Below are 14,674 nucleotides of genomic sequence, written 5' to 3'. Positions count from 1 at the left end.
GCTGAGGTTCCTGCTGTGACTCCAGCTGAGGCTCCAGCTGAGGTTCCTGCTGTGACTCCAGCTGAGGCTCCAGCTGAGGTTCCTGCTGTGACTCCAGCTGAGGCTCCAGCTGTGACTCCAGCTGAGGTTCCTGCTGTGACTCCAGCTGAGGCTCCAGCTGAGGTTCCTGCTGTGACTCCAGCTGAGGCTCCAGCTGAGGTTCCTGCTGTGACTCCAGCTGAGGCTCCAGCTGTGACTCCAGCTGAGGCTCCAGCTGAGGTTCCTGCTGTGACTCCAGCTGTGACTCCAGCTGAGACTCCAGCTGAGGTTCCTGCTGTGACTCCAGCTGTGACTCCAGCTGAGACTCCAGCTGAGGTTCCTGCTGTGACTCCAGCTGTGACTCCAGCTGAGGTTCCAGCTGTGACTCCAGCTGTGACTCCAGCTGAGGTTCCTGCTGTGACTCCAGCTGTGACTCCAGCTGAGGCTCCAGCTGAGGTTCCTGCTGTGACTCCAGCTGAGGCTCCAGCTGAGGTTCCTGCTGTGACTCCAGCTGTGACTCCAGCTGAGGCTCCAGCTGAGGTTCCTGCTGTGACTCCAGCTGTGACTCCAGCTGAGGTTCCTGCTGTGACTCCAGCTGAGGTTCCTGCTGAGGCTCCAGCTGTGACTCCAGCTGAGGCTCCAGCTGAGGTTCCTGCTGTGACTCCAGCTGTGACTCCAGCTGAGGCTCCAGCTGAGGCTCCAGCTGAGGTTCCTGCTGAGGCTCCAGCTGTGACTCCAGCTGAGGCTCCAGCTGTGACTCCAGCTGTGACTCCAGCTGTGACTCCAGCTGAGGCTCCAGCTGAGGTTCCTGCTGTGACTCCAGCTGTGACTCCAGCTGAGGCTCCAGCTGTGACTCCAGCTGTGGTCTGTACTGACCAACACTGCAAACCAAAGTCAGAAAGACAGAATGACGTCTGCAGACCCACCGATCCAACCCTAACCCTTCTAGCCAAGAGACGCCGTGGTTCTAATGTCTGAAGGTTCTTGTTTTCCGAGCATTTTTATACTTTAGAAGTAAAGAAAAAACGTGTTCCGACTGATTTCCTGAAACAGGAGAAAATTTCTCAACTTCAGACAAACGGGAAAAATTTTCCAACTAAAGCGTGAAAAAAATGTTTGTGCTTCTTCCTGTTTTTCTTCACTTTCAGAGAAACTTGCTCCTTCTTTGTTGCCGTACTTCCTGTGCAAGAAGAAATTACCTGAAACAGATGGGAAACCAGTACAAACTGGTTGGGATTAAAGGACGGGAAACCAGTACAAACTGGTTGGGATTAAAGGACGGGAAACCAGTACAAACTGGTTGGGATTAAAGGACGGGAAACCAGTACAAACTGGTTGGGATTAAAGGACGGGAAACCAGTACAAACTGGTTGGGATTAAAGGACGGGAAACCAGTACAAACTGGTTGGGATTAAAGGATGGGAAACCAGTACAAACTGGTTGGGATTAAAGGACGGGAAACCAGTACAAACTGGTTGGGATTAAAGGACGGGAAACCAGTACAAACTGGTTGGGATTAAAGGACGGGAAACCAGTACAAACTGGTTGGGATTAAAGGACGGGAAACCAGTACAAACTGGTTGGGATTAAAGGACGGGAAACCAGTACAAACTGGTTGGGATTAAAGGACGGGAAACCAGTACAAACTGGTTGGGATTAAAGGACGGGAAACCAGTACAAACTGGTTGGGATTAAAGGACGGGAAACCAGTACAAACTGGTTGGGATTAAAGGACGGGAAACCAGTACAAACTGGTTGGGATGAAAATATTTACCATAGAATTTGGTGGCGGGAATCGGATCAGCAGACGCGGCGTGTCATGGAATAATAAAATCGTCCATCCATCGTCTACGCCGCTCGGTCCAGCTGACCGAGCGGGGAGGCGGAGCCTGTTCCAGCTGGAAAACCATTAAAGGGATCTTTTTACAGAGAGTCTGGAGTCTGATTTACTCTGGATCCTGGTTTCTGGTCTGGACTCTGGTTTCTGGTCTGGATCCTAGTGTCTGGTCTGGATCCTGGTTTCTGGTCTGGATCCTGGTTTCCGGTCTGGATTCTAGTTTCTGGTCTGGATTCTAGTTTCTGGTCTGGACTCTAGTTTCTGGTCTGGATCCTGGTTTCTTGTCTGGATCCTGGTTTCCGGTCTGGACTCTGGACTACTCTGGATCCTGGTATCTGGTCTGGATCCTGGTTTCTTGTCTGGATCCTGGTTTCCGGTCTGGACTCTGGACTACTCTGGATCCTGGTTTCTGGTCCGGATCCTGGTTTCTGGTCTGGATTCTAGTTTCCGGTCTGGATTCTAGTTTCTGGTCTGGATTCTAGTTTCTGGTCTGGACTCTAGTTTCTGGTCTGGATCCTGGTTTCTTGTCTGGATCCTGGTTTCCGGTCTGGACTCTGGACTACTCCGGATCCAGGTTTCTGGTCTGGATCCTGGTTCCCGGTCTGGACTCTGGACTACTCCGGATCCAGGTTTCTGGTCTGGATCCTGGTTCCTGGTCTGGACTCTGGACTACTCTGGATCCTGGTTTCTGGTCCGGATCCTGGTTTCTGGTCTGGAACCTGGTTTTAATAACTTAGACCTCGTACACCAGGGATCCCGGGTCCTGGTCCTGCAGGTTTTACCTGCTGCAACGCACTTGTCTGCTAAAAAAACAGGTTGCTGTGAATGAGGTGTGTTGCAGCAGGGAGACCTGGAAAGCCTGCAGGACTCCGGCCCTCCAGGACCTGGACCGAGGGTCTCTGGAGGACACGGATGAAACCAGCCTGGAAATGAAACTAATTACTTCTGATCAATAGAATTTATTGATATTTTTTGGAGTCAAATAAAAACTTGATGAGATTTTCTTCGGGCTTTAAAGGGTTAAAAGTTTCTCTGGAAGTCAGAAACAACGTTTTAGTTTTCATCGTTTCTTTTCACGACGTTGGAAACGATTCACCACTGCGGCGGTTTTCTGGCGCCACCAGGAGGGACATGGTGGGACTTGCAGGGCAGGGTTCCGGTTCTGCGTACAGAACCGCGGTTCTGCCGGGTCCAGCTGGAACCGGAACACGTCTGATGTGGGCGGAGACAGTAGAACTCTGATGGGTTCGGACAAACTCACTTGGAGGAGGGCTTCTTCACTTTTGGCCTCTTTCGGCGATGGACTGGCCTGAGGCATGCGCAGGGCAAATGCACATGCATGGAGACAGCACACACACACACACACACACACACACACACACGCATGCACACATGTCCACGCACACACACAGCAGAGACAAGCGATTAGGCGTTTTCACAGGAAGAAGCTGAACTGGATGGAAGTTTGAAGGTGAAGCGGCGTCGCTGGAGGCAGAAAACTTCATGCTGGAAATACCTGGATTCACTGGAGACGCTCCGATCTTTTCCTCCTGAAAGGAAGGGAACCCCAATGAGTCGGACCGACTGGAGACACCGAGCAGCTTTACCTGCCACGTTTTACGCACCTCTCTCCGGGCTGCACTGCTTGTGGCCCCTGCAGCCCCGCAGCACCATGAGCTGCTGATGCATCGAGTTCAGAGCGCTGCGGTCTAGAGTGCTGACGGCGTTAATCAGCTGCAGGAAGGGACAAACCGTCAGCGAGGGCTCAGGACCAGCTGGAAAATCTCTGGAAAGCTGCTCCATCTATTGTTTTTAGGTATTTCTGTCTGTCATGTGTGTTTTTGTACAAATACAATACCTGGTACGGGTCGGTGTTGAGGTCAAAGTATTCCAGGAAGCCGGTGGCAAATTCACAGAACAGGAAGTTGTGTGTGTCGTTGATGGTCCTGAGGCACCAGTATGTGTTGTTGTTGGCGCTGGTGCATGCACAGAACGGACCCACTGCGGAAGGGAGGGGCCGATTCGGGAACAAATGAGACAAAAAAATCATCTTTGTCCTATTTTTCAGTGGAAAATGGCAGCAGCAGGAAAACACCGGGTTAGGCTGAACAGTATTTTTATTCATTATTTGTCGCCTGAAGTGAATCTGGAAGTATCTACGAGGCAGCCATGATTAGGTTTAAATAAATATGAAGTCATTTTTTACATGTTATTAAACTACTAATGCATCTCTGCTGCCGTTTGACGGCTGCTTCCACTTGCAGGCTGGGGACTATTTAACCTTCCCTCCATCTTCCTGCAGTCATGTGTTATTCCTCACTTGTCCAGAAGGGGGCGGTGTGCCAGTGGTGGTTGTCATGTGTGAAGCAGGTGAGGCCAGGCATGCTGCAGGTGTCGTTGTTCTGAAGTCGCTTGAGGAATTTACGCAGCTTTTTTCTGCGTTTTTGTTCCTTTTGAAGCCACTGAGTCTTCTGCTTGGAGGATATTCTGATAAGAAGAAAAGAAAAACACTTAGTGAGGAAATTTAAATGAATGAACCAGAAATCCTCTAAAAAATTACCTGAGTGAGCGCGTTTGTCCTGGACGGAGTTGGGAAGCCTCTTTCGTCTTGAAGCTGTGAAGACGGGAAACAGCTGTCACATCCGGTGGGATTCTGCGATGCACGAAGGGAAGAATTCTCACCTGGGCGAGTCGCACTGACATTCCTCTGGCCGAACCTTTTTCAGGTGACCTTTGACCTCGCGCAGATTCTTGATTTTGGTCTGCAGAGTTTCGATCTGAAGGCAGTGAAAGATGAGAGCAAGTCGTCACGCAGCTCTTGGTGTGTGACACAGCAAACGCTGAATGTTCTCACCTCGTGCTCGATGTGCAGTTTGTGGTCTTTCCATGCCTGGAGGGATTTATAAAGACCCCCGTCACATTTCACCGTGTCGTTCATGAGGATGGAACATCTGCAGACACACACACACACACACACACACACACACACACACACACGTTATTATAACTAAACTAAAAGCCTAAAGACAGAATTCATTTCCAGTCTAAATTATTTCCAAATATTTTATAATACATGAATAGATACTCAGGTGTGCACAGGCACACACACACACACACACACACCTGTAGGTGACTTTCAGAGCAGCAGGTGGTGTGAGTGTGTTGCTGGTGGTGGATTTAGCTGTAAGTCCCATCCCACTGAATTCTTCATCTTCTGGCTCATCTCCTCCTCCTCTTCCCCCCCTCCCTCCTCCTCCTCCTCTTCCTCCTCCTCCTCTGCTCCAGCTGTTGTTCCTGGACCCCAGGGGTTGGTAGCCCCGCTCCAGGTCTACGGCATACAGGTCTCCACCCAGCTGAAAGGACAGCGAGCGGCTCCAGCGCCTCCTGGACCCAGCTGTGCTGGACTTCATCTCTGCAGAAGACGAGATGAATGAATGTAGATGAGATGAAATGAACATAATTTCCTGTCTGAGTTCTGACTGACGGCGCGCTCGTCCGCTCTGGTCCGCCACACGATGGCAGCACTGGCTCGCCTTTTATTTGATGAATACTTCAAAAACTCCTTATTTTAGCTCCAGATTAATGGTCCTCTTTGCAGCGTCCTGCGAGGTCGTTTCAAGCCAACAACCCGTCTTTCAGACCGTGCAGAGGACAAACAGGGACGTACTCTTTTTGTTCAGCAGGCTCTTCTTCTTCAGGGTGGACGTTTTAAAGCCCAGATCGCCACAGTTACAGCTGCTGGATGGGAGAGACACTGTGGAGGTGCTGCCGGCCATCAGAGCCTGCATACGTGGAGCAAAGAGCCCGGCCATGCCCTTACACTTATACAGCCTGAGCTTCCCCGTCGGCTCCTCCACACACTGCCACTTCTGGAACAAACAGACATGCAGTTTGGTTGAAACCACAGCTTTCATGTTGTTAAGCAGCTTGTTCTTTGGGGCGTTGCTAAAACGACCTGCATAAACCTCTAAAGGTGACATATAGAGCCTTTAAAATGTTCATTTCCAGATCTTTAGCTAACATTAAGAAACACTGATGTGTAATAAAACCTGAGACTACAGCGACTGAAGATCACGCAGTAAATTTTAAACCTGACGGTAAATCATCACCTCGCTCTGGCTGCACTGCATTCTCCTGAAAGTTTATTACCCTCTCCTTCAGGTACCTGTCCCGGCTGCAGGCAGGACGTCTGGTACTCTGCTTTCTGGCACAAGTCCTTCACCCGCTGGTACTTTGGCAGGAAATTCTCCTCCTGGGCCATTTCCTTTCCATCGGATCTCTTGTGAGCCGGCTTCCTGAAAGTCCAGAAAAACCCGTTGACAAGCAGTCTGATGAGAACATGTCTCGCTGAAGGTCAACCAGTAACACCTACCCCCTCTCCACCAGGAAGGAATCTCTCCATGTTTTACTCTTTCTGTTCAACTGGAACCTGAAGAAGAAGAAGTAGAAATATCACCATGTGGAGAAACATGAACGTCGTTTTGAAACACTTAAATGGTTTTGAAAAGAGATTTTTTTATATGAGCTGCAGGTTGGTGGATGTACCCGTGGACCCAAAACCAGCCCGCTGGAGGGTCCAACCTGCCCCGGGTTTTAAAATGTATATAAAGAAATAAGTAAATATTTTAATTAAATTCATTTTAATTAGTCCAACTAAGTTTTTATAATTAAATGTAAAAAGATTCCAGTGCAGAGGGACATAATGGCTACTGGATGTCATGGTTAGAGGACGTCACGGCTACTGGATGTCACTGTTAGAGGACGTCACGGCTACTGGATGTCACTGTTAGAGGACGTCACGGCTACTGGATGTCACTGTTAGAGGACGTCACGGCTACTGGATGTCACTGTTAGAGGACGTCACGGCTACTGGATGTCATGGTTAGAGGACGTCACGGCTACTGGATGTCACTGTTAGAGGACGTCACGGCTACTGGATGTCATGGTTAGAGGACGTCACGGCTACTGGATGTCACTGTTAGAGGACGTCACGGCTACTGGATGTCACTGTTAGAGGACGTCACGGCTACTGGATGTCACTGTTAGAGGACGTCACGGCTACTGGATGTCACTGTTAGAGGACGTCACGGCTACTGGATGTCACTGTTAGAGGACGTCACGGCTACTGGATGTCACTGTTAGAGGACGTCACGGCTACTGGATGTCATGGTTAGAGGACGTCACTGTTAGAGGACGTCACGGCTACTGGATGTCATGGTTAGAGGACGTCACGGCTACTGGATGTCATGGTTAGAGGACGTCACGGCTACTGGATGTCATGGTTAGAGGACGTCACGGCTACTGGATGTCATGGTTAGAGGACGTCACTGTTAGAGGACGTCACGGCTACTGGATGTCATGGTTAGAGGACGTCACGGCTACTGGATGTCATGGTTAGAGGACGTCACGGCTACTGGATGTCATGGTTAGAGGACGTCACGGCTACTGGATGTCACGGTTAGAGGACGTCACTGTTAGAGGACGTCACGGCTACTGGATGTCATGGTTAGAGGACGTCACGGCTACTGGATGTCATGGTTAGAGTATGTCATGGTTAGAGGACGTCACGGCTACTGGATGTCATGGTTAGAGTATGTCACTGTTACTGGATGTCATGGTTAGAGTATGTCACGGCTACTGGATGTCATGGTTAGAGGACGTCACGGCTACTGGATGTCATGGTTAGAGGACGTCACGGCTACTGGATGTCATGGTTAGAGTATGTCACTGTTACTGGATGTCATGGTTAGAGGACGTCACTGTTACTGGATGTCATGGTTAGAGTATGTCACTGTTACTGGATGTCATGGTTAGAGTATGTCACTGTTACTGGATGTCATGGTTAGAGTATGTCACTGTTACTGGATGTCATGGTTAGAGTATGTCACTGTTACTGGATGTCATGGTTAGAGGACGTCACGGCTACTGGATGTCATGGTTAGAGGACGTCACTGTTACTGGATGTCATGGTTAGAGTATGTCACTGTTACTGGATGTCATGGTTAGAGGACGTCACTGTTACTGGATGTCATGGTTAGAGGACGTCACTGTTACTGGATGTCATGGTTAGAGTATGTCACTGTTACTGGATGTCATGGTTAGAGGACGTCACTGTTACTGGATGTCATGGTTAGAGTATGTCACTGTTACTGGATGTCATGGTTAGAGTATGTCACTGTTACTGGATGTCATGGTTAGAGTATGTCATGGTTAGAGGACGTCACGGCTACTGGATGTCATGGTTAGAGGACGTCACGGCTACTGGATGTCATGGTTAGAGGACGTCACGGCTACTGGATGTCATGGTTAGAGGACGTCACGGTTACTGGATGTCTTGGTTTTAAAATACTTTCAGTATTTACTTAAAGTAACTGGAGTTACTGGGGTGTGTTTCTTGTCTGTCTTAAGTGAGTTTTCTTTCCCTGTCTCTCCAGACTGCACCGTCTATAGATGCGAAAACCTTGGACGAGCTGGCTTGAACCTTGAATTTCTCCTCGGGGATGAATAAAGTACTTTCATTTATTGATTGATTGATTGATTATTCTCTGATTAAGAGTCAACAACATGTTACAGTCATTTTAGCTTAATAAATGTTTTCATCAACTCTCCGTTAATAGACATTATTATCTGACAGTAAACCAGGATAAATTAAAGGAGTCATAACCTGGTCTTTTCATGTCTCCACTGTCCTGTAAGTGTTTCTAATTGTTTAAAAACTTATTAAACCAAAAAACATTTTTTTAAAGTGCTTGTTTTGACCATTTATTCATAATAAAACTTTTCTCGTGAGATTTCATGCGAGATTTTGATGAACATAGATGTTAGTTTAAATAATGTTAATGAGGTACATGCTGATTGGTTGCTGGAAATTCAGGGCGGGGCCAGTACATCGGATGCTAAAAACAGCAGCTAATGATAGCAGCTAACCTGAGAGCAACAGCTTTCTGAATTCAACCATTATATTTGAACCCGTCTCTGAGCCTGAGAGAGAAGATACGGAGATGGTGGAAGGCGAACGTTTACAACAAACTGTCTCTGAATGGTAAAGTTGTCATTTTAATGTCTGCTCACCTTGCTGTAAAGTCAGATATTAAGTTTTTAATTCAGTTTTAATTCCAAATAGAAATTTGCATTAGCAATCAAGTGTTTACATGGTCATTTTAAAGCGGAATTAACTTTTATTCGGAATTAAAAAGGAATTAAAACTCCAATGTAAACATAGTAAGTGTGCTTGGCGGAGGTTTGCGCTCTCCAAGTGCTTTTCTAGTTGTTTGAGGGATTTCCACCTTATTATGGTCTGGAGTTTGATGTTCGGTCCTGTTTTTGTTTGTGATAGGCCGAACTAGTTCAGCTTGGTTTAATATTTTAGTTTGTTATTTGGCTGTCTAATGAGACATCTGTTTGTTTAAACTTAGATGATTGAAATTTGTTGAATTTTTCCCTTATTTTAATGAATCTGTAATTTTTATATTCCGTTTTCCCCCCTAAAGGATTGCCACTGTACTGTGGTCAGGGGGTTCGCGTGCCTCACCTTAAGCGCTATAGGAGGCCTACCAGCAGGAGCTTTAGTTTCTGGTGGGACACCCAAGCTGGATAGGTCTTTGGTTAGAGGCCTGACAGAGTGCAATCCATTTCTTCACACTTTTAAACAAAAACAGCTTAAGCATGATGTGCACGCGTGATGCCCCATTCACATTTCTGCCTGCCACTCATGTATGCATTCGTAGAGCCGGCCCTGCACCGAAAGGTCTGAAACATCTCTAAATGTAGCACCAATGCTGCTCAGTAAGTAGTGGAAGCTCCGCGTGCATCGGCGTAATCGGCATACCAGGAAATTGTGCTCTGACAAACGTTCCGCAGTTAAATGCATTAATTACCTCCACCAAGAAGGTTATGTTTTACCCGGTGTTTATCTGTTTGTTTATGTTCAAGATTACTCCAAAAGTGTTGGAAATGTGAAAAGGAAGAACTGGTTAATTTTTGGAGGTGATCCGGATCACAGTTTGGATCCAGTCCTGAGGCACCGGGCAGGTGAGAGGTGAGGAGGGGCCAGAACGTGTAAAGATGTAAAAACAAATAAGAGAATCTGAAAATGAATCCTGTAGGTCCCTGGCAGCCAGTGGAGGGAGGCCAGAATAGGTGTTATGTGCACCCTTGTAGCGATCTTGGCCTCCCAGGATTAAAAACATTCGACTGGATTAAACAATAGTTGTATTTCTTTCTCTGCAGTAAGACTGGTCCACACAGGACGAAGAGAGAGTGACCATTTGACCCAAGAGGCGTGGTGACACTCAGAGATTTACACCTTTACTCCCTACAGAATCCAGCTGTGTCAACACGAAGGATTAAAGCACATCTAACAATTTATGGTCGCAGGTCGGGGGAGATGCCGAGAGTCGCATCTGACCGAACCCTGGTTCTTGTCAGAAATGACACTTCTAAGCCAAAAGACGAGACTCCATGGCGCCAGTCAGACCAACAACTTGACGGAGAAGGAGACAGAAGGAATCCAAACTTCTTTCCCCAATTGAAGGAACTGATCTAACTTAGTCTAAAAGACTGTGGTTAATTGTTTGGTTGAATTTCTTCTTTTCCATTATTTTATCTTGATATGTAATTTGAACTGATCACACACACGCATTAATCATGAACACTGCAGTAAATAATTGTTGAGTATGTTTTCCAAGCTTCAGACTTCTCTTAAGCTACTAATATGAATGAATAAAATGTGTTTTCTTTTTTTAGGATCACCCAATGAGGACGAGTCATGACAATGAATTAATCCACCTTTAATAAAAATTACATGTAGCCAATCTTTTCATGTGTGAAAGTAATACTATAAAATGCTTTCCTTCCCCAGCAAACGAGGAATCTGCATAACTCTGAAAGAATGTGATTTGATGTGTATTGCAGCAGACAAAGCAAGGAGTTGAAAGTATCCTGTTCACATTAATGAGATGCAGAGGGAAGGAACTAGAGCTGACCTGATTGGATAAGGTTGGTCAGCCTCTGACAGAAGCAACTCATGATTGGCTGGAAGTTCGAAAGGCGGGTCTGTTTAAATTAGACTGGCAGACCAACTTCCGGAGCTTTTTCTCCTCCAGAGTTTTCTTTACTTTTTCGTCTCCTCTTAAAGTTTCTGCTTTTCTTTTGTCCTCTGTTTAGTTCTTTAGCCTTTCGTCTTTTTTTTCTTTTTGTTATTTCATTATAAGTTTTTACCTCTCCGTTCTTCCGAACGGGAGAAAGTACAACAAGTGTTTATTTGTAACCAGTATTTTTCCCGAGATCAGTAATTAACTAGAACCGTAGCTCCAACTTTTTCCATTACGTCTTTACACGTAAAATCTGGAACTATCTATTTTTGGGACAATCTGGATCATCATCACGCCGCTCTGGAACTCCGCTGAACGGATCCAGAAGGCCAGAGTAGCTGCGTAGACCTACATCTTCTGACGCTCCAGGGATCCAATTCCCCCGGAAACGCGCCGAATAGGGAACCAACCACCCGCTTCGACCCACACTCCGGATTCAGCGTTCAAAGTAGGATCTGATAGCGCTCTGACATTTGTGATGTCCCAAACCAGTACATCAAATTTTAATTAAATAATTAAATTCGAATTCTTATCCAAATTTAGAATTATTGAACACGTTCTTGTCAAAGATTTAAGTAAGATAATCATCCCGATTTATTTGCTTAATTCCAACCAGTTTCTTCCTGCTCCATCTCATTTAATTAATCTCAGCGTTCTTTATTAATGTTATAAATGAAATTCCATGTTGACAAATTCATCATACCATCTCACCAATAACATCTCTCCATCATTGTTCATTTTCACTGCTGTATGTTTACCATCATTGTAAATAAATATGTATAATCAATTCATCCGTTATTGTCATAATTTCTGAAAGCACGATTTCTGGTTCATTCGTTCTTAGGATTTACTCCTTTGAAGTGAGACTGTTTATTGAATTGAGTGTATTTCAGGTGTCTCATCCGCCTGAATTTTAAGTTAATTAAAGGTGATGAGTGGTGCTCCGAGGTAATTAATAAATTCATAATTTGTAGAGGCTATTCCGCTACATATAATGGTGCCGGCCGTGTGAGGCAAGAATTCGTTAATGATCAGAAAGTGCATTCAAAAATTACGGAATTTTATTTTATTTTTCATCTTTGTGAAGCGCGCTGTGCTTAACTGCATGATACTGTTCCATCTGCCGTGTAAGCCGCTGGGGAAACGGAGAACGCGTGTTCTGTGAATGATCTCTCTCTGGGAATTTTTATACACTTGGTAAATGTTGTGCTTTAATTGTTGGTGAACTGGTGTCTTTACGAATAAGCACCGGATGTGATTTGTAACTGTTAGTCTGCCAAACTGCAGACATTTGCATGCAAACGCGCCAAGACGCGTATCCAGGCCTGAGCAGAGTGAATTGGGTGCGGAATCCATCCAGGGTCATTCTGCTGGGTTCAGAACCGGCTGTCCTGCGTGTTCCAGGCGGTTGCTTTCTGTAACTCCACTCCTATCCTATCGGGGGAAGTAGCTAATCCCCACTGCGATAGAACCGGTCTCCGTAAGCAAGGAGCCGGTAGGAGATTTGTTAATTCCCGTTGCAGCGTAATCCTGCAAACGGATGTGATTGTAGCATAAAGTGCTGATATTTCCCCACAGAAGGGGGGGAGAAAACTCCAGACGGAGTTTATTTCGCTGTTTGATTAAAGCGCAAACAGGACAGGAAATTCCTGTTACCTGCCGGTAAAACCCGCAGGCGGACTGTGTTGTCCCGTATAGCGGGAGATATCTGTGAAAAGCGGCAGACCGTACGGTCCGAGCCGAGTTGAAACGCCATTTGAGCTGTGCTGTTGGTTTGTGAATTGTGGGACAAGAAGTCCGTGAAATCTGTTGTTTGTGGGAGCGAAGTGAAGCTACTTCGGCTGCCAGTGACAGACTGACAACTTCTGTAGCTTGGGGACACCTGTGGGCGGTCCTAAGCGTGTCATCGGTGACGCACCGTCACCTCTTCTTTTGGGGAAACCCCAATTGGTTTCTTGGCGCATTACCGCCATTGTGTGGCGACTCGTAGTAACTGTCGAATCCTTATACATCGTGTGAGACCGCGCCATCGCGTGGTGTGCTTGTATGTTGCAACTTGTGGTCAATCTGGAAAAACAGCGACGCGACTGGCGACCTGTTGTCAGTGAGACTTAAAACTTGACCGAACCCCGCCGTGGGAACCATTGTAAATACAGTGAACCTGGAAGTGAAGTGTATGTACCGTGTGAAAGCTAAAGGAAGCTTGTGTTTTTAGCAATAGCGGCTAAGCTGCTGTAGCTTGTGTTTTAGCAAGAGCTGCTAAGCTCTGTGTTCAATGTTTATCCTCAACTATAATAGCAAACGGTGAATGACTGTACAGATAAGCATTTAAACAGATTAATCCATTTAACTCATGTGCTTTGCTTGGGTGGTAAAATAGTCATAAGTGGAATTGAGTGGAGTCAAAAGTAAAAAGAGGAATTGCCTTTTTCAAACTGTTTTGCATTTTTCTAGCTTAATTTTGTTATTGAATTTTCAATCATACATAGTGTTTAAGAAAACACAAGTGCATTTAACCCCTTGTTGGAAGTTTATTATTAGTTGTTTACTATTAGTAAGCCCACATTAAGAATATGCAAATTTGCTTCTCAAATAATTGCAGCAATAAGTTTGTGTGATAACTATTTAACCTTGTGGCTTGTGTATCAAGTAAATTTTGTGATTTTATTTCCTTTGCTTAGATAACTGAGATCAGCATAGTTGTACCTTATTACTGTGGCATACCTCTCAGTTGGTAAACCACTGCGAAGATTGTAACACTAATAGGTTAAACTTAGATATCAGTAGATCTACCAACATGAGTTTGACAGGTAGCTTAGCAGGTCAAAGCGAATCTCTAGAGGTAGAGAAAAGGGCCTTGTTGATGCTAACCGAGGAAGTTGTGCCAGGATACATGACAACAATCTTGGACACAGAACCCACCAACCTCCAAACAATCCTGAATGGATTAATTGGTAAGGTGGAGGGAAAAGTACCTAATGGCAAGGCACTTACTGAAACTCTTGCAAATTTTTCAGTTGTGCTCTTCAGCCAATTAAAACATGCTCAAAACCTGATCAATCAGGCTTCAGTGAAACTCACTGCTCAGAAGCAAGAAATTTCACAATTGAAGGAGGAAAAATCCACTCTTCAGCAGAAGCTAGACTTTACTAATATGTCAGGACAGCAGAACAAAGTCCAGATCCAGCAGATAACTACTGAACTTGCTACTTTGGAAGGTGACAACCAGGACTTAGAAACCCAACTCAGAGCTCATGAGGAAGGAAAATACACCATTCTGGAGTCCACCCAGAAAATTAAAGAGCTAAGTGCAGACTTAACTGCTTATGAAGAACATCTAGGGTCAAAAGAAACTAGGATTCGTGTTCTTGAAGAACAGCTAAGTGAAGCCAGGGTGATGTGCAGAAGTGCTCAGAATCAATCCCAGGCGCTAAACCGCGAACTAAACCGCGTCAAAGCAGAAATAGACTCCCAACGAATAGCGAGACTGGAGGAGTTTGAAGGGTGGAAAGACCAACCCTCTGGTCCAGGCCCTGACAGATTAAGCCCAAGTAATCCACTCAGAAGTGAAGGCAGAATCTCTGGTGCAATCAGAGGAAATGCCTTACCAAGACATTTACCCATGGATGATCCTTTGGGTCCCTCAGACGCTGAACTAGCTAAGATAGCCAAAAACATTAATAAGTTTGATCCAAAGCCTCAAACTGCTAATGAGACACACTCCTTC

The 14,674-nt window shown here is 45.9% G+C and overlaps 1 protein-coding gene across 1 annotated transcript in view; it reads right to left on the bottom strand.

Moving 5' to 3' along the window:
- sulf2a (sulfatase 2a) overlaps window positions 1-14,674 on the bottom strand; it is a gene marked incomplete at both ends in the record, with an annotated part of 49,740 nt that overhangs the window by 21,515 nt on the left and 13,551 nt on the right. The window contains 11 exons of the mRNA XM_079243007.1: window positions 3,117-3,164; window positions 3,372-3,405; window positions 3,481-3,589; window positions 3,714-3,856; window positions 4,176-4,342; window positions 4,538-4,632; window positions 4,710-4,806; window positions 4,979-5,291; window positions 5,523-5,724; window positions 6,021-6,150; window positions 6,228-6,284. Coding sequence (XP_079099133.1) covers window positions 3,117-3,164; window positions 3,372-3,405; window positions 3,481-3,589; window positions 3,714-3,856; window positions 4,176-4,342; window positions 4,538-4,632; window positions 4,710-4,806; window positions 4,979-5,291; window positions 5,523-5,724; window positions 6,021-6,150; window positions 6,228-6,284 — 1,395 coding nt within the window. The remainder of the gene's footprint in view (window positions 1-3,116; window positions 3,165-3,371; window positions 3,406-3,480; window positions 3,590-3,713; window positions 3,857-4,175; window positions 4,343-4,537; window positions 4,633-4,709; window positions 4,807-4,978; window positions 5,292-5,522; window positions 5,725-6,020; window positions 6,151-6,227; window positions 6,285-14,674) is intronic.

Source organism: Telmatherina bonti (genome assembly GCF_933228915.1).
Source record: "Telmatherina bonti genome assembly, chromosome: 6".
In the NCBI taxonomy this organism is placed as follows: domain Eukaryota; kingdom Metazoa; phylum Chordata; class Actinopteri; order Atheriniformes; family Telmatherinidae; genus Telmatherina; species Telmatherina bonti.
Note: the sequence above shows the minus strand (reverse complement) of the source record. Positions and strands in the feature narration are given on the sequence as shown.